General features: G+C 41.5%; 1 protein-coding gene across 2 annotated transcripts in view; it reads right to left on the bottom strand.

Moving 5' to 3' along the window:
* The window catches only part of CARMIL1 (capping protein regulator and myosin 1 linker 1), a 230,025-nt gene that overhangs the window by 139,792 nt on the left and 63,109 nt on the right, over window positions 1-27,124 (bottom strand). For both annotated transcript variants that reach the window (XM_067537570.1, XM_067537568.1), the window contains exon 3: window positions 3,075-3,125. In XM_067537570.1, coding sequence (XP_067393671.1) covers window positions 3,075-3,125 — 51 coding nt within the window. The remainder of the gene's footprint in view (window positions 1-3,074; window positions 3,126-27,124) is intronic.

Here is a 27,124-nt window from a genome sequence, read left to right on the forward strand (position 1 = left end):
GAGCTACTTTCCATCATCTAAATTCTTCCTACTTTGCACATTATTTATCCAGCAGCCTCTGGTGACCCCACTACAACTAGTATGTGTTGCATGTGTCAACTCTGTATATTCACACTAACCTATTCAACAGAAAATAAAAATCTATATAGAAGCAAGAGATTAAAAAAGCTGGTACTACAAAGAACTCTTTGAATATCAGTGTGCAATAATTAGAAAGCATTGCAGAGATGTGGCAATACCTCTATAATTAAGCTTAGGTTCATTTTTTTCACTTCAAGTAGGGATTCTGGGTGTGTGTGCACGCAAGTGTGTGAGAGAGTGTGTGTAAGAAAGAGAGAACTACTATACATCTTTCCGAAATGCATATTGAATAATTTCAGTAGAATTTTCTCAGGATTTTCAAGTATACTTGTTAATTCATAAATTAACAATAATTAAAAGAGTTATTCTTTTAGCTAGTGGCATCCTAAAAAGGTGAATCACTATTCTGAGTGTTTCACCTTTTTTGGATACCACTAGCTAACAACCAGCTGGGTTTGTTCATTTTCAGGTTTTCCACAGAGTTAAAACTCACAGCAAACTAGTACCAAATGTACATTTGGAATCTTAAATTATGTCTCCACACTTCCCCCTCAAACATATCATACACAAGATACCTAATCTGTGCATTGATGTCAACATTCAATATTTGCTAATCCTGCTAATTTTGTAATACAGTTTGCGTGTGATGTGTTTCCTTCTTTATCAGACGGAAAAGACAGTTCCTTGTGAATGTGTGGAGTCTGTCACTACGTGTGGAAGTATGCTGTGCAGACATTAGTGTACTGTAAAGAGGAGTCCATAACTTGACAATTCTTTGTGTTAGGCAAATGTCATATTCAACCAATCTTAATCCATTTAAATTATAGTTCATGTGCATGGAATAAAATTTCACTGTCAATTTTGAGAGCTATTCAAGGTGAATAAATGCTTGGAATTCCATACAAAAATAATACAGTAACCTCAAAACTGAAGTTCTTAGAACACAGTAGATTTCACAAAAGTTCCTTGAAGGAACCAAGGTGGCGAGCATTTGTAACCTCTCAATTTCTCTTTCAGAAGCTCTGCATAAGGGAGAGATGTTTTCATATAGTACACACAAATAGTCTTTTGAATCATTTGGGGAGTGCAGGGAAGGAAATACATGATCAGTCATAAATAAAACAAAAAAGTTATGGCAACAAACTTAACACAACTGAAAATACAAACAAACAATTACATCATCCTCCAGTCACATTGCACTTTTCATGACAACTAAATTACTGTATTACTTTCTCATTTTTACTGTATTAAATAATTACAAGTTATGATGTCATCCCAAGACAATGATGCATCTTTGTCTATGTTCTCATCTCTCTCAACGTTCCTTCACTAGATGACATCAAGGGGAGTCACTGAGCTCATCAGCCATGTTAAGATCCTGTGCAGCTCAACTATCATGCACACCTATGCTAGTAAAGAAAGATGTTTGCAGCAAACATATTGGTTGTTGAAACAGAAAGGATCCAAATTCCAAAAAAAATCATGTCTGTAAGGAGCAGCTTTCTTTTGAAAACTACTCTTCCATTTCAGTTATCACCAATGCCACCACTTTCATCAGCCTAGAATACAGATTTTAGGCTTTGATTTTAAAAAATACAGCACAATAAATCTCACAAGGTAATGCTATTATGAAATAAAGCCGCTAAGATGACATTTTTTAAAAGTGTTTGCAGAGCTAAGTTAATACTATTTCAGCTGATATTTTTCTGCCATTTCCACTTACAATAATTATTCTCAGAACATTAAATGACACAATTTCCACGTGACATATGAAAATTTGCTGTCCTCATTTCTTTCCACAAACAATGGGGACACCAAGAGGAGAGCCTTAGTCTTCAGTAAATGTTTTCAACCTGAATATGAGGGAGGGAAATATTTTCCAGCACTGGTGATTATCATTTTTTAATCTTTCTGGGTAAATGTGCACAACTAAGCAGAACATGGACATCTGCCAAAATCATATTAACGGACTCTGCGTGGGAAGAGAGATTATCTCCAGATGCAAAATCATCCTTATCCACACAAAAATGTATTATTCCCCTGTCATGACAATCATTCCAAATTGTCATCGGACTGAAATAAGTATTTCATGGCCTTTGTAAGATAGGTTGGCAAAATGCCTCTCACATCAAAATATGGTCTTCATGGAAAACAACAGTAGGTTTCAGTGCACTCCACATCATTTCTAATTTGGAGTTTGAAATATAATCCCTTTTGAGATCAGAGAGACTACAATTTAGAGTCTGTCTACACTACAGTCTGAAGCATGATTGCAGTGTGGGTAGGTGTACCTACACATTAGTTTAAATGACCAACGGGATGGATCACTTGATGATTACCTGTTTTATTCATTCCCTCTGAAGCACCTGGCATTGGCCACTGTTGGAAGACCGGATACTTAGCTAGATGGAGCATTGGTCTGACCCAGCATGGCCATTCCTATGTTCTTAAATCTAGCAAGTGTAACTAAAATAGGGAAGATGGGGTGACACAGGCTTCAGTGTGGGCTGTAGAAGCAAGCACTTGTGTTGCTAGCCCATGCTGGCACATTTTCACTGCTATTTTTAGACACACCTGCTACATTAAACCTAGAGCAGGTATGTCTCCCCGAGTTGCTATCTCATTCACTGACTACAGTGTAGACAATGCCCACAGAGTAATGCCATCAACTTGTTTGGGCACAAGCTCACCTAGATCCCATTATGAGTCTTATGAACTTTGCAGTTACAGTACCTCAGGTTATCTGTAATGAAATTCTTCACCCATGCACATTTTTAAAAGTTTAGGTTCTCCAATAATGTTTCATCGATGTTCTGACAAAACTATTTAATAAGGCCATTACTTAAAAAGCATTATAAAATCTTTACTCAAAAATCACTACTCCAGTCCTCAGTTCTTTTTTCAGATGCATAAGCATCATCAACAGTAAGTTTACATCACTGAAGTTCATGAATATGATTGAAAAACAGGATAATGAAATAAAACAAACTTACCTTGGTGGGAATGCGGGATGTTAGCAGAAAGGCCCGACATGATGTAAGCACCTATAAAATGGAGAGCAAAAGAGGTAAGCAGTGTTTCATAGCTACAGGAACTGGACTCAGGAATATTAGTTTCTTTATTAAGAATCTTTCTTTATGAAGTTTTTTACTGCTTCTCATAACTAAGTAATCCAAGGCAGCAGATGATCAAGTCACTTGCAAAAAGTCACACTGAATCAGTGGTTGATTGTTTAAAAGACAGGCTTATTTTTTCCAATAGATAAAAATGAGCAGAACTGAACAAGATAACTTCACAGACATTAAGAACATTAATTTCTGTCTTCTTTGGTGTCCAACCACCTGATCTGGTCAATAATCTAGTAGACCAGAGCAAGGAGAATTCTGTGATTTAGTTTTCTATAAACTGGTTAGTATAGGAACCTTAATATCAACTAGATGGAATATATGTATTTAACTAAATTGTACAGCAACATCTGACTAACTGCATTCTTACAAAACATTTAAAAATCAATTTGAAAAGTGCAAATATCATGAATGCAAAAATGCCAGTATTTGAGTGGAACACAATATTAGCATTATGAGAGATTATGGACAAACATTTCCCTTCAGATAAACCCAATGGATCTCTAGAGTAACAATGCATGTCTCCCCCACTGATGTCAAATGGGGACAGAATTTCTGTTCAGGTAGGCAGAACAGAAAATTGGAGTTGAGATTCAACAGGCAGATCAGAGAGAAGACTAGCTACGAGAGAAGATTCAAGGTTAGTGAAAGATTTTAGACATTACCTTAAGGAGAAATACTGCAGTATAAGCAACAAAAATACTTTGAATTTCAATAGCACTTTCCATTGAATCAACCTTCAAATGCTTTACATAGACAGCAGTAAGTTAGGCCTCACAATACGCCTACAGAGTAGGTAAGTCAAAAGTAGCAGATATTTTACAGATGGGGAAACTGACCCATCCAAGGTGAAATGACCTGATCAAAACCCCACAGCCAGTTAATTGCAGAGCAAGTTGTAGAATCCAGACGTCTTAGATCCAGTCTTGTACTTTAACCATTAGAATAGCATTTAACTTCAGATGAGTAGGCTTAATAAAAACCAATTAAAAACCCACGTTCTATGCATATAATGCTAGCATCAGTATGGGATGAACCAAATATCCAGATCCAAACACCATCCCCCAACTCAGAGTTTGAAATCTGGATCTGAACTCGGCTCCATCTCTAGTGCAGCCCATATGGGTCCGGTGCTTGTAGCAAGTGGTGGTATGCTCCAAATTGTGTCAATTTACAGTAATATACTACGTTTGACCATAGCAGACCGTGCAACTCAGAGATATGACGATAACTAACTTCACAAAGCTCTAAGTCTCACATAATCTGAACTGTTGAGCAGCATTAGTCATGTCCTTTTCATAAGCAACACTCACAGTTGACTATACACCGACACCCTGTCTAGAACACCTTTCCTGTGCCTTGATTGAAAGAGAAATTCCAGACTCCAAAAGAAAAACCTGCCTTGTCCACTATAGTTCATTTCTGAACACAGAAAACCTCTCTCCCCCTCTGTGCTAAGTGCATGGACCAGGAGCACACCTTCCAATATCTGGGACAGAATAGGTACATCTCATCCATATGCCTCAGTGAACAACACTGCTTACCAAAGAGCTCCATTGGAAATTATGGTACTGCAGAGAAGAGGTGGCATTAAGAGATGTTTGACTACCTTCAACAGCTAGATGCAGCAGGGGTTGCTATAGACGCATCCAGTTGGGAATGGAAAGCCAGCCTCACCCCTGCTCACCAGCAACAGCTCAACTAGAAAAATGCCTTGGAGGCAGAGCTCTTGGCCATGGCAGCTTCCCTGCCTAACTTTTTCTCTGCCCCTGGCTATCTCATCTCTGGGTCAGAGTTAAGAAAGAGTCTGGAGTTAGGCAGCTCTTGGAGAGCTGCTTCCTTTACATTCTAGCTGTTGGCCTACAAATCATGATGATCCTGTCAACACATGTGCCACCACATTGTGACACCTTGGTTACATTAAAATTGTGCCCCACAACTTTGTTGTAACATGCTTGCCTGCACAGATGGAACCAAGCTGTGTTATAACCAGATAGCATGGTTTCTTTAATGGAGTTATAACATAGTATAGTTCCATCTACACAGGAAAACTCAAACCATGCTATAACAAGGTTAGAGAACAATTGTGTTGTAAGTGGATAACCCGACACAGCTATTAACTATAGTGCAGGACAGAATGCTGGCCCTCAAAATATAATCAGTCTTTAAATGTACTACAGTCTCAGAGTGAAGTACCTGTAAAAGTCACATAACCAGAGTGCCTGCTTCACTTAAGGATATGCAGTTAAATATATCATTTCAAAACTTCACAGACTGCTCAAAAGCCCTTCTACTTGAAGGGTAACATAGTACAGAGACTGAAGGGCATCCAACAAAGTGGGTTTCTTTCCACGAAAGCTTATGCCCAAATAAATTTGTTAGTTTTTAAGGTGCCACAGAATTCTCGCTGTTTTGCTAAAAACAGACTAACACGGCTACCTCTCTGGAACTCACAGTACAGAGAGATTCCATTCCAACAAAATTCAGAATTACTGTTACAAATATAATTATAAATTAATAAAAGAATTTGATTGCTTTTAAATTACTGTTATACAAAAAGGTCAATTCTGTTACTTTAATAACTGACTTGATGAGAACAGTGTTGACATTTATCACAATTTTGGCCATTTGAATCCATGAGCATGCAGCCTGCCTGACCTTTCATGTAACTGACTTGAGTTTAGGGCTTTCTGACATATTTTTAAAACATTTCAAAATTTTATGTGATATCATCTAAATTCTTTTTAAGTAACATTTAAGTTAACACTTAAAAATATACTAATATCTTCCCTAAGACAACTTAAGAGCTCAAAAATGTATGAAGACAATTTTATAAACACCAACAATTTTTAGCCTTCTCTTATTCCTTGAAGGTAAGGCCACAGTGAAGAAAAAATTAGATGATGTATTGGCTAGTCATTATTCTGCAGAGTTGGTACCGATTTTAAAAGGACAATATAAATAGGATATTTTGTTGTTTGTTTTTGTTTTTCAAAGTCAAACTGTCAAAGGGTGGCTGGTCCTTTAAGGGGAGATGGGCCCAGGCTTACTGATCAGCTAGCTCCCTGCTGAGACTAATAAAGTGATGAGAGAAGCATGAAAGTGGCTCAGTTGGAAAAGTGAGGCTAGCTACAGTGGCAGGCCCTGGAGCAGGACGGGAAAAGACACAAAAGGGGAAAGGCCTCCAAACCCCTGAAAAGACCCTGGGTCAAGGGAAAATACTGGATTCATGTGTGCAATTTATGTTGAACTGTTTTGATGTGTTTGAAAAATAAACTGGGTCCTGAAGGAAGGGTTAAAAACACACTGGGCATAGAGTTTGTCCTTCCTGGGCTGAGGAGACAGGCCATCCTACAAACATGTACAAAATATGTTTGTGCAGTGCCTAGCCCAGTGGGGCCCCAGCCTCTAAGGGTATGTCTACACTGCAGCCCAGGATCAGTAGAACTCAAGTTAGCAAACCCTGGATTTGTTAACCTAGGTCTTGAGTGTCTAAACTCATTTGTAACCTCAGTTTAGGAAGTGCTGAACCCTGGGTCCTCACCTGGGGCTCCAGCTTTTACACTACATTATGCAGGTCAGAGTCCAATCACCCATATCTCAGACTTCCTAGAGCCCTCCCAACATTTGGCTACTCTAGCCCTTTGCTCATAGTGCAGTGTGCGAGAACTTGACTGTCCAGAAAATATAGGAAGTCTATCAGTGGGATTGTGGGATACTTTTGGCAGACTCCCAAAGCACAAGTCCAGTGAGGTTGTGTCTACATTGCAAAGCAATAGGACTTGAACCCTGGGTCCCAGCTGGACTCAGGCTCAGATCCTCCATTCTGGTGGGGGGGAGGGGGGAGGGGGCGCAGCCCTGGGACCTGGATCCAAGCCCTGAGTTAGCACAGTTTGTGTAGACAGAAGAGGGGTTAGACTTGAGCCTGAGTTTGAATGTTGGGCTTACACGGAAATGTAGACATACCCTAGGTGCTACCATAATACAAATAATGTTAATCAATATATATTTCATTTGTGTAATCCAACATGTCTTTAATGTGTGTGAAATATTGATTTTTGCATGAACTGATGGAATTTAGATGTTATGATTATTGAATGATTTTTTTTAAATCTAAAAGATGTTGCAATTATGAAGAGATGCCTGAAAATAACATGTACTATTTTAAATTCAGGAACATCCTGCTAAAATGTCTCCCTTTGCGAATACTGTAAATCTGTTAAAAATGCCAGTAAAGCTCAGTTTGCACCTCACATTATTTAATATCAGATAAGAAAATGTTCACATAATCCACTAAATTAGCCAAAACGTGTATTTCACTCATCCATAACCAATTCAATTTGTCCTCTCATAAATTCTATTCATTCATTAATAAAGTAAATGATATTAAATCATCTTTTCAAGAGGGAAGCATATACTAATATAGAGTACTGTACACATAATGACTAGTAAGATAAAACACAAGACTGTGAGGCTGTGTGTAATTTACATGATAGAGAGTGAAGGAAGTATGCAAAGCACACAACTAGACTGTTGCTCTGAGGGTATCCAGTTCACTATGACTATAATCTGTCATTTTACTCTGCCTTTTCCAAAGCATATTTGTAGACACGAAAAGATTACTATTTAAATTTTAACACCCCCTCACATACAAATGATTTATAAAATGTATTTATTACCCTTAATTCCATAGCTTTCCTTAACTAATGAATGTCCAGATACAATGATTTTGGACTGCATGTATCACTAGAAAAGATCTGTAACTGCAGAAGCACAATAAGCAGACATTTTGAAATATGTTATGATGTGTATTATACATCAGAGATTAAGTCTGGACCTAAAGCAGTATAATTAGTTTAAGGGATATTTTCCATGATCAGGATCCTAAAAGACACACCATTTTAATCTATGATTTACAAAAAATAGCTATTTTATTTATTTACTTATATTTGTAACAACAGAAATATAGTATATAAACAATGAAACTGGAGATTTCTGGGATAACTCCCTAAATCTTCTTTAGGGTGTTTTCTGGTTTTAGTGCCACCCCAGTGCCCCAGTACCCGGGGGTGGAGAGGGGGGGACCTGAAGCTCTGAAGCCACGCCACCTGGGGCTGACGTAGGATGACCACTTTTTCAAAATTCAAAAATGGGACATATGCAGAAGCACCGTCATTCTCTGTGTCCCCACCTCTTCCTCCTCCTCTTCTCCCTGAGACCCCGTCCCCAGCCAAGCCGGGAGCGGGAGCCCAGCAGCAGTAAGAACCACTCAGGGAGCCTGGGCCGCCATAGTGGCCAGGGTGTCCAAGAGCAATCCCCGGCCTATGTCCCTGCTCCCCGGGGCGTGACACCCAGGGCAGGGGGAGGAGCCAGGACTCCGGGGCTCCTGACAGTGGTCTTACTACTGCCCGGTTCCAGCTTCTGGCTCGGCTTCAGGGGGAAGAGGAGGAGCAGGGGACAGAGCCTTGTGGCAAGGACCTCAACCTTCCCCACCAGGAAGAGGCTAATGCCACCCCTGAGCCTTGGGCAGGCACGAAGTGGCGCTGCAGAGAATCTGAGGCAAATGCTGTCCCGGGGTCATTCAGTTTGGGACCGGGACTTGAAGTGTACATGGAGTTTTTTTATAGCATGTTGGGGGGAGCCTCAGAAAGAAAAAAGGTTGAGAACCCTTGATGTAGGCCGGGCTAAAGGGAACCGTTATTCTTCTCTAACTTAGGTCTAGTTTTCCCAATTTATGTAATAGTTAATCACATTCTTCAGTTTCTTTAATCAATTTACTCTGATTAAGTGTCTGAGAGCTCAATTCAGGGTACGTCTACACTATGAAGACTATACTGACATAGCTAGATTGCTGTAGCTATGCTGGCATAACTCCATAGAGTAGCTGCAGCCTGCACTGAGAGAGGAATCCTTCCATCAATATAGCTGGATCCCCTGGGGGTTTGGTTGGCATAGCTACAACACTCAGTGATGTGTTTTTTTCACACCCCAACTGACAAAGGTATGTCGGCCTAACTTAAGTGTAGGCCAGGCCTTATACCAGGCCACCTATTTAGTATAGAAACAAATTCAAACTAGAAAATTCATTTGGAAATATTTACAAAAAGCGGTTATTCCTGTACAGATTCATGGTCTGCAGAGGTCACTGCCTATTTACCATAATAAAATTATTTTGCCTCAGTAACTAACAACATTGAGTACAGACACTCCCCCCCTTCACCTAATTAGTCCATCAACAAAACACTAATACACAACTCCATCTTGTGTTGTTATATTTTCTTTCTAGGTTTATTTCTCATTTTTGCAATCTTGTCAGATACTGAAATTTGCATTCATGGAGCTCTGCTAATGTTATTGTACCAAATTAATACAACACACTGTAACCATCTTGGGCAGGTCATTAGTATAGCATGATTTTACACTAATTTTGCATTTTGCCTAATATCAACTCAGGCCACGGAATTTACTGTATACTTAAATGATTTCTAATTCACAAACAAATTAAATACATAATTCTTTAACATTCTTTCCCCTCTAGAGAAAACCTGAGAATGAAACTTTACAAAAACAATAACTATATTATTTAAGGCCAAAAATAAAACAAATAAAGAACCTATGAAGATTAAAATAGGAACACAAAATGGTTACATTATATATTGACTCCAATTGATATGCATGCTTTGAGCCGTCTCTCTTTTGAAATATGGATCCAAAAAATTATAATGGATTAGCCTAATGTTTTTGTTTCACTAAAACAGAGTGATTTCAAAAGAAAATGAGCAAAAATAAACTATATAAATATTTAGTGATCAAATTTTGTAGTTTATCTTCTCAGATTCTCTGCCTCTTACCTTTTCATATGAACTATACTCCCTTACCCAACTCCTGCCATTACTTCAGCATCAAGCAGTTTCAATCACTTTTACTACATTTTATTTAAAGGAAGAAATGGGGATGTACTTGTGATGTGCTTCCTTTTTTAGACTCTTTGTAGTCAAGCACCCACGCAAATTTGTTTCACGCCTCCCCAGTTATTCCCTCCAATATTTGTACTACTTTTTTTTAAAGCTTTTGTACTTCTTAGCTACTCTATTGTTTCACCTTGAACTCATCTTCAGTAGTTTCCCTTCAGGATCTAAACCAAACAGCAATGTACACTCAGATCTTGCCCAGATTACCTTCATTGCCGGTCAATAAGCAACACAGCTACACCAGTGCAAGCCCCTGGCATGAGTAGGCAAAGTCACTTTTTGCACCGATGCAAATAACTCCTGCTTGAAACTGTGATAAGCTCCACCAGTGCAAATAAAAACCTTGTCTGTCCACATTAAAGATCGCAAAGGTGCGGTAACTCTGTACAGTGCTAAAGCCCATTACAGACAAAGCCTCTTTACATGCCACTTCTGAATGACATTCAAATTTGCATCACTCTTTATTATTGCCATATCTCATTACGATCTGACATCTAATTTACTGACTCCTCTAGCCCATTGATCACTTTCTGTAGTGCTGCGTTTTCTTACTGGGAGGGAGAAGTGAGAGGGGATAGTTTCAGAGGAAACTGATTTTTGCATATTTTCTATGAAGCAGTGAGGTCATATATCAGTATCTGTGGTAGAAGCAACTTCATTATATTTAAACAAAGCAAAGACAGAAGCACAGTAAGAACTCTTAACAGATGTGACAAGGAGCACCACAAGATGGCAACCTGGTGTATCTTAAGGGCCTGATTTGGAGCTGATTAAGGGCCATGAATAGGCTTTTATGGGCATAGTTAGGGCAACCTTGTGTCAATGTAGACACTGCGTCCCCTTTCCTCAGTGGTCGGGCTGTTAAGAAAGCGGAAGGCGGGACAGCTAGTTTCCGGGACAGCTAGTTTCCAGTCTGGTTGGGAGCGGAGTGAGAAACCTGGGCTGCTGCAAGCCTGGGAGGCTGGTTCCTGGTCCCGGCTGGGAGCAGGGCAAGAAGCTGGGGCTGCTGGTCTCTTTTCTCAGCTGGGAGTCAGAGCCAGAAGTCCCTGGGGCAGCCGAAATTGACATGGCTGCCTATTGCAGATGAAAGCAGGGAGTGGAGAAGTCCCGGTGCAGCTTCCTCCAGCTCCTGGCTGTGACCGGAGAGTGGGGGGCAGACCACAGGCAGCCCAGGAGCCTGTAATTATAGCAGTGGCTGAAAGTCGACAAATATTATGTTGACTTTTTTCTTTCTTTTTTTTTTTTTTTTTTAGTGTAGACAAGGCCTTCATGTAGATGCTTACAGAGTTAGGTTGACGAAAGCTGCCTTACGTTGACCTAACTCTGTAGAGTAGACCAGGCCCTAGATTTCCTGACATCCAGTCCTGTGGTAATAACCTTCAGACTTTGTTATTTCCCCATGGCAGTGACCTAGCCTCAAGAACAGTTTTCAACAACCCTGTTAATCAATTTATGTCCTGTTTACACTTGGTGCAAAGGAGTGTTAGTTAAAAAAATTTTTTTTTAATTTAAACAAAAAAAATCTTTTCGTACTATAGTCTTGTTTACATTACAAACAAGACCTAGCTAAGCAGTACCGGTCAGGATTAAGAAGCCTTTAGGGCCTTAGCTACAAGAGAAAAGTTAGGACCCATATTATAGCACTTCAACCAAGGCACAGCTGCTTCACTGATAGCAAAAGCTAGAGCTCAGGTGCTTTTACTACCGTATCATGAAATACTGAGCAGGTTTTCATAACACAGAGATAAAGATGACTGAGTCAGATCTACACTACTAATTTAACACTGTGCAACTACACTACAGGGCCTTGTCAAGAATGTTCTCTCTTAAAATTTCCTCACCATTCCTGACAAGTGTCTGTGGTAAAATGAAAACTGTGGTAAAATTACAGGCTATCACTTGAAGTTTAAGGATTTTCCTGGCCCCACTTGAAGGTTAGGGGGCTCTGTAGGGAAGCATGCGATCTGGATCTTCTTGTGTGATCAGTGTGCAGAAAGCCTGCCTAAAGAAAAGGTAGGGTGAATTGTGACTCTCTGCCTCAGGGAGCAGCCTGTTTCTTGTGTGTTAGGGTTCTGGATTCTAAGATGTAAAGTAGTGTTACATTGCAACCTTCCAACAAAAGTATTCTTCACATTTTTTTTAATCTAACTTTTCTGTTGGTATGCCATGTGCAGTTCCAGTGTGGTATACCCCAAGGAGGGTTAGCTGACACAATAGTTTGAACACAGAGCAGCAGCTGGGATTTTGTCTACACTGGTACTCCCACTATTATTACTACTACTGCTGGAGCTCGCCCTAAAGTAACAATGGTGAAGGAGGGAAAAAACTCTTCCTCTGAACATATCAATGAGATACACAATTCCAGAGATATATTCCCCTCACACAGCACTGCTCCACATAAAAGAAAGCTCTCTACTGTATTACTGATGGTGTGTGTTTATTTCTGCTTGTGAGCCGCCTGAACACATACTCAACCACAAAAGTAAAAATGTCTGCCCCTCCCATTCCTCTTCACTTTCTCTCACTACAGACATGTTTTACAAATGCTTGCCTTCTATACTACTGCCCCAGTTCCAGAAATAACAGGCATTACACAGGTGTGATGGTTTCCCACGCATTAGCCTTTTGTTACATTCCATTCCCTGAAGCTTAATTACATAAGGGTTGGAAGCATGGAACTGACTTGCAATTTTAAAACCCCCAGCCTCTTATACCTTATAGTTTTTTATGCTCCAGCTTCACTTATGTGCATATATGCTCTTTTAAAAAAAACAACCATCATCACCCCCAACTACCCTAGTTATGGCATTCTCCCACTTTTGATTGAAGCTCCCGCAGCTATTAATGTTGGAATGACATTCAGCCATGGGCACTATTTCCTTCTTCATACACTGAGCCTCTCTCTGGGTTTATGGGCAATTGACAGCCTCTCCAGCAGAGAAGACTGGAAGCAGCCTGGTGTGCTTCTAATGTTGCTGTTTCTACACAGAGCTGGCTGGAAATAGATTTTGCTTTTGCAGTGTTTTTCCCCCCATTCTATTTTGTGTAAACTTGTTGAAAACAAAAAACAAAACAAAAAGAAAACCCATCACCCTGCAGTTCATGAAAATTGTATTTGTTCCATAACGAAAGAGATTTAGAAAGTAACTTTTACACCCATGCCTGTTTGCTTTTTGTAATCAATAATTAGATGTCTAGGAGTTTAGTGCCTTTGAAAGTTGCCAGATTAATAGTCCTGGAGAATTAAATACCTCATTTCATTTTCTTCACAGCATAAGCCAATTGAAATGGAAGGAGGAATTTATGTGTGACAAACTATGGAATTCCCCAGGCCTTCAGGACTCTTTCCCAAAGCAGCCAGTATCAGCTATAGCCAATGTTATAGATGTAAGTCGGTATCTTCTAGCCTCCTCGTCCCTTTCCCTCCGGCCCAGAGGGAACCCTTCCTTATATGGGGAAAAACAGGAAGGAGCCTTCCCAGCCTTCTGACATTATAACCACTTAACTAACTTGGGCTCTGAATATTTTTTCCTTTCATGTATTGCACTGCCATTGATTACTGGTCTCCATTTTGCTCCCTACATCCCCTCAGTTGCCCAGCTGCACCCTGTTGGCCAACTGTTTTTTCCTCCCTCTTGCTTTTGCTCCTCTGCTTCTTCCTTTCCCATTTCACACATGTAACAAAACAACAATGAAACTAACATAGTATGTGTCAATCACCTGCCTCAATCATTTTGTGTATATTGTTATACTCCTTCCTCCTCTAATCTTTTTTTGTCTGCTTAGTTTGTGAGCTCTTCAGGGGAGGAATTTGGTCTTATATTTGAACAGTGTCTAGCACCAGAGCTGGTTGAAATTTTTATTCAAAATTTTTTTTAAACACAAAAATAGCTTTTTAGTCAAAATAAACATTACCAAGGCTGCTTTGATTAAATTTTTCAGACTTTTCTTTTTAAACTTTTTTTTTCATTTTTTTCAATTAAAAAAAATTTACAATTTAAAAAAAAAAGTTACTGAAATGTTTTGCAGGGGGAAAACCCCAACCATTCCCTGACCTGTTGTGTATAGTGCAATTTGAACTCTACTTAAATACAAATATTATTAGTAATAAATAATGTTGCCTCACACACTGCCCACAAGCTTAACATAGATGAACCATCTCTATAAGAAATAGGTAGTACAACCTCCATGTCCATTCACTCCAGTTCATCTATATACTAAGCTGTTTTTAAATATCGCCCACCATTGATATGGCACTGGTTCCACTCCAGTAGGGCTAAGTAACTGAGGGAGTGCTAATGCAAGCGGTTTGCTGATTTAGATATAGCATCATCTGCATGAAGTGTGTGACTGGTAAAAACATAGCTGTTGGTCAAGTCCTTGCATTAGCATTTCCCACTGTTGTGAGCACTGTATACTGAGCAAGTGCTACAGCAACTGTGGGAGATTTTTTTTTTTTTTTTAAAAAGAGAAAGCTTGATGCAAACAAGGCTTCCTTGGCCTCTCTGCTGAGACTGCCTGAGAGAATCCCAGATAGTGCCCATTGTGATGGATCTTTTTCCACTATGAATTGGAATATGACCACCAAATTATTTCTCCTAGCTGGTGAATAGTTATCATAACCACTGCAGCTGGACAACAAATTTCCATCATAATATTTTTTCAAACAGACTTTTGATATAAAAGAAATTTCCATGGAAAAAGTTTTGCTTTCCAAGGAGTTTAGGTTTTCAAACAAACAAAAACAAAAACATTTTCATTTTTTTAAAAAAAATTTATTTACTTTGGCAAAAACCTGAAAAATGTCAAAGAAAATATTCTAGAAAAAAATGTTCATTTTAATCAAAAAAATTTATAGGTTAAAAAAATTATTTCCCTACCAGCTCTAGTGACAATTTTCTTTCACTACTGACCTGGGCTGAATGTGAACTGGCAACACAGGTTTATTGATTTTTAAACCCCTCACCAGTTCCATTCCCTTCCCTGAACAGCCAGAGTTAGGTTGATTTTTGTATCCAGAAATGTAAATGAATATTTACAATATGAAAAACCATCTCTACCTGTCTATGAGCTATCAAATAGAGGTTAGACTAGATTTATAAATTCTTTCAGTATTTCTGCTACACTGATAAACAAGTCTCCCCTCACCTGAATGGGAACCCTTTTCCCCTCTATCTGAATGCACCTGCCCCAAGCAGGACAAAAATGGGACCTTCCCCAACCAGTAAGATGTTACTCCCCGACTCTTGTCAGGCCAAGTTATTTATCTTTCATCTCCTTAGAAGAAGAAGGGGGCAGTAAACTTTACTAGTGGCTCTGCTGGATTCATAACCTGAGTCTTTGTTGAATTTCCTTTCCCTCTCCCTACCCATACAATACAATTTCACATCTCCTCTGGAAAACTGTGCTTCTTTTAGCACAGTCCTTCCTAGTGCTGTGAAGGCTGGGGGACGAGATCTTCCCTGACCTTAAGGGATAAGTGGCGGCTACTGATTCAAACACATCATCTTCTGCAGCCCTTATGGCAATGGTTGTCAACCTATTTACAATGTGTTATGTGGTCCGTATCCAACACTACCTGTATGGCCCTGAGGATGTTACATTGGCTGCAGCTGTGCGCTGACTGGGCTGCAGGTTGAGAACCAATGCCATAAGGGCTGCAGAAGATGATGTGTTTGACTCCCTGCAGTTTAGTAAAAAGTAGCAGCACCTCCCATGGAAAATAGGTTCTTTGTCAGGCATTTTATTCCTATATACCATGAAGGTCAAAACAATGAGGCTTCAGCAATGGGTAAAAACTTATGCCTTCTCTTATCTGATACAGAATGTTACAAGATAATCTTATTCAAGCTTTTTATACTTCTGGAGAAATCTTTGTGCAGAACTTTGAAGATTAGGCCAATTTCAAATATTCAGACAGTACCACTGTCAGCTGAATTATTTATGTCTCCTTGTTTCTAACATCTAGTTAAAAGGAATTCCAGTGTTCAAGAACCCCTGCATTTCAGAACATCACTTGGCTGTTTAATGCTCAGGCCCAGCAATATACACACACAAAAAAATTTCAGCTCCCAGCCCATCTCTTACACATTTTCTTGTCTGCCTGTGTAGCTTGAACTTCCTGTAGGAAAAAATATGTCCATTTCATTTACAGAATTAGTACTGTATTGTAATATTTGTCTAGCATTGTTCCATACAAAAATGAGACTAGCCACACCAAAACTGGAGAATATTCCATCTAGTCTGGTGTCATCTATGACAACAGTCAATACAGCAGTCAATACCACCTCCCCTTCCCCCCCCGCCGCAAGCGACACAAGTTACACCCACATAAGTGTTCATGTGCACAGCGCTATGCCGACAAGAAAGCTTCTCCCACAACATAGCTTCTGCTGTTCATGGAGGTGGTTTTTTTTTTTTTTTTTAATGCCGATGGGAGAGCACTTAGAGCATAAAGCGTCTGCACCAGACACGCTGCAGTGGTACAGCTATGCCGCTGCAGCCCTGTACATGTAGACATGGCTTTAGTGGGTTTACACTGTTTGGTCCTCCTTGGTGGCCAAGCGGTAGTTCAGACTGTTTGTGGATGAAGCTATTGATGGTACATCAGCTAGGAACTGTGGTCCGGTCCAGACATGTGTAATCATAGGCACCGGCTGCCTGGGTGCTTAGTAGGGTGACCAGAGGTCCCGATTTTATTGGAACAATTCCAATGTTTGGGCTTTTTCTTACATAGGCACCTATTGCCTCCCACCCCCCGTCCTGATTTTTCACACTTGCTATCTGGTCACCCTAGTGCTCAGGGGCTCAAGCACCCATGGGGAAAAAATAGTGGATGCTCAGCACCCACTGGGCTGGCCACCAATCAGCTGCTCCCAGAAACAGAAGGAGTGGGACAGCCAGTTCTGTGCAGCGCAGCAGCCGCCTCCTGTGAAAGAGCCTGGCTGGGGGAGGCGGCTTCTGCTCCCTGCCCAGGTTGGCTGCCAGTGACAGGGAACGAGTGAGCCAGAGCCGTCCTCCTCCCTCTCCGGCATGTTTCTGGCTCACCTGGCCCCTGTCCCAGTGGGTGGTTCCGCTGCACAGAGCGCACACATGACCTGAAGAAGCGCCCTGTATAAACTCGAAAGCTTGTCTCTCTCACCAACACAGAAGTTGGTCCAATAAAAGATACTGCCTCAGTACCTTGTCTCTAATTTTTAGACTGTATGCTTTTGGGGGCGCACACTGCATAATCCTTTATATCTGTACAGCAGCATTTAGCACATTTTGGGCACCACTGTAAAATGAATAATGAAGCAAATTGCTTTGGGTAAGTGTGGGGCAGTATGTGAACTATCACATGTTGCAATGCATTGTTAGGGCTGTGGTCTGGTCAAAGGAGACTGAAGCAGCAAAAGGTGTTCTTGTGACGCCATCCATGGAGGAGAGGGGGAACTGCCAAAACCAGCGAAAGGAGGGACTGCTCCCTTCTGGTTTTAGCAGAAGGGAACTGTGCTTCCCACCTCTCTTCTTTACCCTGCCATAAGGGCCTGGTCAAATGCCCCCTGAAAACTATCATTCAAAGGAATATCTTCATCATCCTGAATAGGTTCTCTGATCAGACTCTAAAATAACTAATTCCCACTCTCCTTCATGCACACAAGTGCGGGTAGGTGAAGAAGGATGAGAGTGTAAAAATTCCAGCCAATGAAGTCAGATTAAGATATTAAAGACAGAAGGGATTATTATAATCATCCAGTCTGACCTCCTGCAAAACACAGGTCACAGAATTTCACCTAGCAATTCTTGCATCAAGTCCATGACTTCTGGCCCCAAAATAAAAAGGGACCAGATTTTCACGAAATGAGCACCTGCAGTTCGCATTAGTATAAATGGAAGTTGTGGGTGCTCAGCATCTCAAAAAAATCAGGAAGCTTTTTTAGGTGACTAAATATGGATTTGTATGCTTAATTTTAGACACCTAAATTTGAAAATTTTTGCCAAAATAAGAATTGCAAATATTACTTGACTATTGAATTTATCACTCAAATGTGAGGTGTATGTTTGAAAGTTTCCCTTTCATACTGATAAAAGTGACAAAGAAAAACAGCACATTTTAACTTTCCTAGGAATCACATGAAAATCCATCCCTACACCCCAACTCCTCTCATAGTATGTCACAACCCACTTCAGTAGAATAAATCAATATCCTGTGAAGGCCATGAATCACAATTATTAGCAAGAACAGTACTGCATCCCCTCAAGTTCTGCAGTTCACAGTATGACTCTTGAGTGGGAATCATTTCATTTATTTTGAATTTTATAGTGAATGAAAATCAAGAGAAAAACACCAATGATTCTGACATCCCTCCAAAGAATCATTTGGAGACTTGTAGATCTTAGAGACCATAGAGACTTGTATTGGACCATTTTTGCTACAGCCAGGATGTGGTAGAACAACACAACAGGCACTGCAATCTTTGGAGATGACAGAGAGGTCAGCAAATGGAAATACAATACAATACATACACACAATACATTCACACAAAAGCAAATTGTGAGGTTTTCAGCATTATTCCTGCAGAGAGGAACACAACCTGAATGTATTTCTGCAATCTCTGCATGAAAGATGTTATAACACGCAGGAAAATCAAACCTTAAAGGTGACTTACGAAGTTTTTACTGCCTTTTTAAAAAGAACCCAAAACATTAAAAATCCAGTTTTTGTCTATCCTGTTCTTCCCTTGATGGCTGTATGGATATCATGAGAATTGGAAGATTGAGACAGCATGCAAGTGAAACATCATTTGGATGAAAAGTGATTTTTACTCAGATTATTTAAGTCTGTTATGTAAAAAAAACAAAACAAAAAAAGTATCCATGGCTCAAGCACCTGAGAAACACTTGGGTGTTTGATCACTCTGCATCTCTTCAATTAAGTACTGAAAAAGCTCATAATTGACACATATATGTAAGACATCAAATGAATCCTATAGCACAATTTGGAAAGACTGACCTTGATACCACTGATATTTCTAAATGGATAAGCAAAATGGAAGAACCAACTTTTTTAAAAAACAGAAAAAAAAGAGAGGTTGGGTCACAAATGCACATTTTCCTTTCCAAGTCATGTTTAATCGCAGCAGAAGAATCCTCCCTTAAAGCATTTTTAGGTATCACAGCATGAATTCACTTTCTTGTTATTATAAACACACTCGTTTTGAGTATTATATGTATACATACAAATAAGACGAAAACTTTCTTAACAAAGAAAGCACTACACTACACTAGAGTACTGGCCCAAATATTGCATCTTACAATAGCAACACTGCAGTGGTTTGTGTGATTACTGTACAATACTGTAGGGCAGTGGTTCTTAACCTTTCCAAACTACTGTACCCCTGAAGCCTGAGTCCCACCCCCATGGGGCTGAGGCATGTAACTTAGTTTCATGGCGCCCCTGTGGCTCCAGGCAATTGCCTTTCTTGCCACCCCCAATACCAGATCTGCACTTGCGACCCCTCTAAACCCCCAGGTTAAGAAACACTGCTGTAGGGTTTTTTGTAACAATGCTGGTATTAACTCCAAATGTTATTTGCCTTAGTCCCTCAGAAGTATCCTGAAAAGATCACACATGCAAGGAAACTTACCTTTTAAACTAGAATGAAAAAGGTTTTTTGTTTGTTTTTTTTAAAATCTGCCATTATATAGAGTCTCATCCTCAGCTATTGTAAATTGACATGTACGTCCTTTGAAGTCAATGGAGCTAGGCTGATTCACACCAGATGAGGATCTGGCCCGTGACTTCAGGTTTCTATATTCTTCTGACAACAATTAATGGTATCACTAACAGCTAAATCAGTGTGGCTCTCGCATTGCTTTGGAAGTGAGTGATATGATCAACTGCAGCAGTGAAAGTGAATCCTGAGCTCTGTGTTATGTAAAGAAAATTGTCTAAATATTTTCTGTTATTGATTTGGGATCTTAAACAGCTTCCGTTCACCTTTAGAAAAGGGTTTTCCCATATTTTTTCATTAAGAAAGTGATCACAATGTAAGTCATTACACGATCCCTTTCTGGTTAATGCAGCCATGCAGAAAAGTCTCAAGCCACCCAACAGCACTACCAAAGGTGGGATCTAATTTTTCTTTCCACCTTGTTCACTGGAATTAACTGAGATCTTTCAAAATTCAGTTGGAATCAATAAACCATAACTAACCAACAGAAATCCACACAACAATCCAAAACGAGTCAAAACACTTTGCATAAAATAGACGGAGTAAAATGAATGGCCCCTGTAACTCTATTGTTGTTATTATTCTTCAACGATTTGTATTACAATGGCTTACAATCACCATCAGGGCCCCTACATACTAGGTACTTATAGAGTAGCAGGGACAAACTCTGCCAGAAAAGCTCCCAGTTCAATTTAAGACAAGATACAACCAGATGAATAGAGGAAAGTGCAGGAGAGGAAAACAATGGAAACAAGCGTTAACAGAGGTCAGTTACATGCAGGCTGGATGATTCTGAGTCCTTCCCATAGCCCCCATGTAAATAATAGATTAATTAGATGCATTCACAAAGTCTCTACCAGCCATCTTCCTCACCAATATTAGCTGGCATTTTACTGTGGGTATTGTAGCAGAAGTGAGTTGTGAGGACAGGATAGCTGCCCTGCAGACTCCTTTGGTAAGAAGTGTTCAGTGTTTAAAAGAACAGCAGTAAAGGAAGCATGAAAGTGCATGTGGGAGAAAAAGTCAATGGAGACGGACCCTAGTGGCCGCAGGCAGCACAGTAAAAATAAATGTATGTATGATAGGATTTTTATATACGTACAGTTAATTCCATTGACAGCTTTAGGCTGTTTAGCTTAAAAAAGAGCAATTTTCCTAAAATGGTTGAAAATGTCATTTTAAAATATACATTTATTTGCACTTTTATATTTCAGTGGCAACAAGCTAAACCCAGCTCTTTCTGTTTAGCAGCTGGCATTACAATGTAGCATTCATTCTTTAATAGCTACCTGATCTCCTCTTACCTTATCAGTAACTGTTCACATGACTCCTGGGCTGCACGCTGACTCAGTTCAACATTTGAGCACAGAATTCTTACAAGTTCTATTACTCTTTGCCACAACAGCACTTTCCATTTCTTAATAATGGAAAAAAGGAGCCACTCACCCAAGTTCACTCCTCATGGGCATAACTGAGTGAAATCGTATTGCTTAAGGGTAATGGAAGAGTAATATAACATTCTTGAAGATGTGTCCACTTTTGATGCTATATATACATACACATCATAAAAACATATCAACAAGGATGAGACCCTCAACTTCCCCCATTGTCCAGAATCATTTAGTGAAGGATCTAATGGAAAAATTCACTTTGCTCTCAAAATGTCCCATTTCTCTAGATATAGGGTGCCTAAACACAAGGAAAGACATTACACTAACAGATGCAGTGGCTACTGAAATTAATTGACAGAAATGAAAAGATGTGAACTTACGAACAGTGGAACATAGCAAAAGAACAAGTAGACTGTAAAATCAGTTTTTACTTTGTTCAAATTAATCACAATGTATTTCTTTTATGCATTCTAACACAGGTACATTCTGGTCAGGTTGGCTGTATTTCCAGCACTCCTGATATTTGACACTGGACCAGCAGGTCCAACTGGGTTCAGCACCTAAAGTTCTCCCCTTTGGCAGTCTGGATCTAGTGGTGAATAGAGGGACTGGAGAGCCTTCTACAAACCAAAGTACTGTTTAATCTTAACAATAGGAAAAAAGCATAACAAGAGAAAAAAGGATTTTAAAACAATAATTTATATGCATGTCCATCTTACCAGGCCTACTACCCTGTGATGGAGGCCTAGATAGTCCTAGCTCCTTCAGACATCTCCAGAGGTGTCTGTGTATCCCAACAACTTCTCAGCAACAACTGCCTGACCTCTGTACAGAGGGTGTCTTCTTATCTATTTATAGTCCTTTTGATCTGCTGGTCCCCATCACTGACAAAACAAGCTGTGTAACTTGGCTGGAGCCTGGAGGTAGGATCTTGACAGTTAATTGCTCAGGCATAGTCTCTTAACCACTCTGAAGTATTTACTGGCCCATAGCTTATCTCAAACTATTGTTTCAATTCATTTTCCCAACAGCCTGCTACTAAACCATATATTTATACAGATAAGCCTCCCAGCATTTAACCCAACAAAGTCAAGCTGTAAACATCCCAATAACCTGGTCATCATACAAAATTCATAAATTTATAGCAGGGCAGCTCCACATCCATCATACATGCATTAAAAATAGACTAAATAGACTTTATAATTATGAGAAAACATCCTTCACAGGAACGGTGGGTCCAGCTTACTTGTTTTAAAAATGTATTAACTGGGAAAACCCGATGAGCTGCATCAGTGGTTCCCAACCTGTGACCACTTGAGGTCTTTCAGGGTGGCCTGCAGCTCCCATCCCGCTGGCTGCAGAAGGGAGCTGCTGCCTAAGTACCCGAGTGCGTTGCCAATGCAGGCTCCTTGCTCCAGCCAAGGGGACAGGAGATCAGGGCTCCCCTCCCCCTGGCTGTAGCAGGGAGCATGGCAAAGCGCGCCACCTGGGCCCCGAGGCTCTGGGGTCCCTGCTGAAGCCAGAGGGAGGGGAGCAATGATCTCCAATCCCCCTGGCTGCAGAAGGGAACCACTGCCTAGGGACCCAGGTGGAGTGCACTATTTCCCTGCTGCAGTCAGGGGGGCGGGAGATCCTCCTCACTGAACTCCTTCCCTCTGGCTGCAGTGGCGGGGCAGGAGGGCTGCTGGCGGAAACTGGTGGGAGACTTCAGGGTTGTAAAAATTAGATTTGTGGCCCTCGAGCCAAAAAGGTTGGAAACCACTGAGCTAAGGTTCTACACACCATGAAGAGGTTGAGAAGGAGAGAAAAGGGAACATTCCAGATGAGGCTTTCACCATTAGAGACCATGATAACCAGAGCACTAGACCCACTGGCTACAGCCACTATCGGACATCACAAGACTGAAGTACACTACATGCTCTAGTCCAGCCTATTTTGAGCATGCAGATATTTTTTTCTGACAGATAAGGATAATGTAAGTTAATGATCCTATCATCTGAAACACTGTAATAGGACACCAGCTAAACAAGATACTGTGTTATGTTACCTTTTCATCAGTGTAAAGTAGTTACGGAGATTTAGTGATGAACATCTTACAGCCTGGAGCACTTAAATAAAGCTGAAAAATGGCTTGATACAGGTCATAATCCTATTAATCCTTTTCTGATGTTCTGATGTGAAGAAGAGCTCTATTGAAGCTCAAAAATCTGTCTCTTTCACTAATCGAATTTGGTCCAATAAAAGGTATTACCTCACCCACCTTGTCCTTGTCCCTCTGTTCTGTAGTCAGTTACCACAGTATAGTAATGAACTACTTATCTCCCATCTACAACATTACCGGCAGAGGGGTGGGGTCAGTATGGCATTCAGCTTTATTCCACCCACTTAGCATTTCTAAATGTATGCCTGCAGGGCAGAGAGGACAAGGGGACTTCAATGTTACCATTGATCTTGCTGTACCAAGAACAATGAACTATTTGTACTCAGGAGGCTGTTTAAACTCAACATCACAGTTTGTTTACTCAGTGCCTATTGCCTTGGGTGAATGATAGCTTGTGCCTCGAAGCACGAGTTACCAATGCTTAAAAGTTATGGACCCCACTTCCTCTCCACTGACTAAGAACCAGCCATGAAGAACACAAGCCCAACCCTCAGCTGGCTGGGCAAACACTAGATGCCACCCAAAACCTCAGCCAGAGTAACTGGGTGAAAACCAGCTAACAAGGCCTGCACATATTTCATCTCATGGGTGCTGGGTACATAAGGCCTTACACCTATAAGGGAATATAAGGCTAAGCCTTCCTTGACAGCCAGGCATGGCCCAGCCCACACTCTGTCCCCTCCTGCTGCGTCGCATGGGCTTGGCGGCAGCGGCAGTCTTAGCTGGCCTCTCTGCTGAAGCAGGCGGGGACTGGGGTGCAGGCAGCTGCCCAGCTGCGGCAGACTGGCCAGCCTGGGGCCAAAGTGGTTCGGCGCTGCGCCACTAGGGCAGGCCAAGCTGGCAGCCACTCCAGCAATGGCGGCGGGCCAGCCACTGACAAGCCAGGGAGTAAAGTGGGCCAGCAGCGCTCCGGGGGCTGGGGGTGCTCGGACCGGAGGCGCTCCGGGGGCTGGGGGTGCTCGGACCGGAGGCGCTCCGGGGGCTGGGGGTGCTCGGACCGGAGGCGCTCCGGGGGCTGGGGCAGACCGACCAGCCTGAGGGCGGGGCAGGCAGGTGTTGTGGCTCAGCATGGGCCGGCAGAGCTCTGGGGCTGGGACAGACCGGACAGACCGGGGCGGGTTGGCGCTGTGCTGCTTGGGCAGGCCAGGCAGACACTCCAGCAGTGGGGGCAGGCCGGTGATGGGACGCAGCGTGGCGCAAGCCAGCAGCACTCCAGGGGTTGGGGCGCTCAGGCCAGTGGCTCTCTGGAGGCCGGTGACACTCAGGGGTCTGGGGCGGACCGGCCAACCCAGGGCTGGGTTGGGTCCGTACTAGCGCTGGGGCAGGCTGGGCTGGCACTCCAGCTGGGGCGCGGGACAGCCAGCCTGGGTTGGGGTGGAGAAGTGCTGGGGTACCGGCTCCAGGGGCGCTTGGTCCACTGGGCAGTGGCGCTGGCTGATGCTCGGGCCGCCCAACCTGGCTGGTGCTTGGGCCACCGACGGCAGGTCTCTGATGCGAGAGGAGGTAGAAGAGGCGTCGTTTCAGGCAGAAGGGGCAGGGCCGGGGCTAGCCTCCCCCAACGGGCAGTTCACGAGCTGCCCATGCGACAAAACTACCACAGCAGCAGTCAGTCAGTCATGTTCAAATTTCAATGACCTTATACACAAAATAAAGTTAACTCTTCCACACTTGGTTCTGTACAGAACAGAGGCAGCCCAGTTTAATGACATTGCACACGACTCAGAAAAGATCAGCAGGTGAGGCTTTTGCAAATTCAATGAGCACAAAACTTCTCCACCTCAACCACTGCTAAAGTGTAAGAATAAAACACACACTGTGGCCTTGTCTTCACTACTAAGGAAAGGTGTAAGTTACCCAGAGGTGAAAATACATGTGTGAGCTATCCCGAGGTAAAAACACAATGAAAACAAGGCACTTTAGTTTTACCACCTGGCTAATTATGTGAAGTCAAACATGGGTGGGGGTATAATGATGACCTGGCTTAATTTAACTTGTGGTAAAACTAAAGTGCTTTTCTTCACTGTGTTTTTATCTGGGATTGCTCGCACATGTAAATTACCCAGAGATGAAATTACACTTTTTCTTAGCTGTGAAGACAAGGCTTATGGCACAATCAGTCACTCTCAGAAGAAGCTTTCAAGACACCAGTACATACATCAGAGGGTGTGTCTTCACTGCAGAGTTAACTCAGGCTCTTATGCAGGTGTTGCCCCAATCCTGCTTCTGTACACAAAGAAAAACTTTTTCATCCAAGTGAGATGCTGCTTTACAACTGAGCAAGCTCACCTGTCCCGGGGTGGTAGGCTAAAGCCCAAGCACTGTTTATGCTGTGGCTGGTAACCTACCTAAACTGCAGCGAGGATACAGGCTAAACCACTTGAGTGCTGATTGTCCTCCAATGCCTTCCCACACTTCCCCCATGTGTCAGGAGGACAGACAAGTTCTCCCACAATTTATTGGGAGGGAATCCTAGAGTAGGGTGACCAGACAGCAAGTGTGAAAAATCAGGACAAGGGGTGGAGGATAATAGGTGTCTATATGAGACAAAGCCCTGAATATCCGGACTGTCCCTATAAAATCGGGACATCTGGTCACCCTATCCTAGGGTGGCTCAGTTTACTGCAGCACTAAGAACCATGGGATATGATCCCAAAAGACCTAATGGCACACACAGAAGAGTGCTGCAGTAGTGTGGATGCAGTCAAGCGGATACACTTGGGTAGGAATTTGTAGTGTGGGTACTCAAACCTGATGTCCCTTAGCTGCAGTGAAGACATGCCTTGAATGAACATGAATTTTGCTTCATTCAGAATATAATGCAAAACTCACTTCATTTGACCTAGCTTTCTGATAATAAAGAAACACCTGTGTGGGTGGAGGAAAAATAGAAATTTAAGATATGTAAAATACTTGTGAAAAACTCTGTTTAAAAGCTTAATTGGGACCATTATTTTCTAAGGTCAGATCATGGAAATGGGTCTAGCAGGCAAATAAACAGCCTGATCTCAATCTAGAGAAGATGATGGAACCATGCCGATGATTTAACTCCTACCATTTCCAGTATTATATTATGCCTGCCCTCTTCACCCCCCCCCCCCAAAAAAAAACCACCTCAAAATGAGTGTTGTCCGTGAGTGTGCATGAAGTCAGAAACAAATCTTATGAGTGACATAAAACCTGAGCTAACCTATCAGAGGCCTCATCCACATGAGTATCAATCATCCAGAAAAAGTCACCTCACTGACACCAATGCCAGGCTGAACAAGAACTCTGTTAGCTTGGGCAAGAAATCCAATGAACAGTAGAGTGTCCTATATTTTCTTTTATCCTGGAACTCATAAGACTGGCACAACAAAAAGAGTATACCTTTGTGTTGTGCTGGTTAGATTGTGTGTGTGTGTGTGGGGGGGGAGGAGGGAGGGGAGAGGCATTTACTGTATTGTGTAACATCAATATGTCAAAATCATAACGATTCATATAAGATATGCCATGTCAGGTACTGTTAGAAAGGATGTAATACACTGAGAAAGATGGCAATACTTATGTTCATGTGTTATATCTGTAATGGGAGTTATGAACATATTTGATGTACCTGGCTGTATAAGACACACCCCAGATAGGATGGCGGTAGTACAATAGCCTGCTTAATGGCCCATTAAGACACTCACGGATGCAAGGG

This window comes from Emydura macquarii, unplaced genomic scaffold (genome assembly GCF_026122565.2).
Source record: "Emydura macquarii macquarii isolate MOO-44397 ecotype Brisbane River unplaced genomic scaffold, CSIRO-AGI_Emac_v2 contig_431, whole genome shotgun sequence".
Taxonomy (NCBI): Eukaryota; Metazoa; Chordata; order Testudines; family Chelidae; genus Emydura; species Emydura macquarii.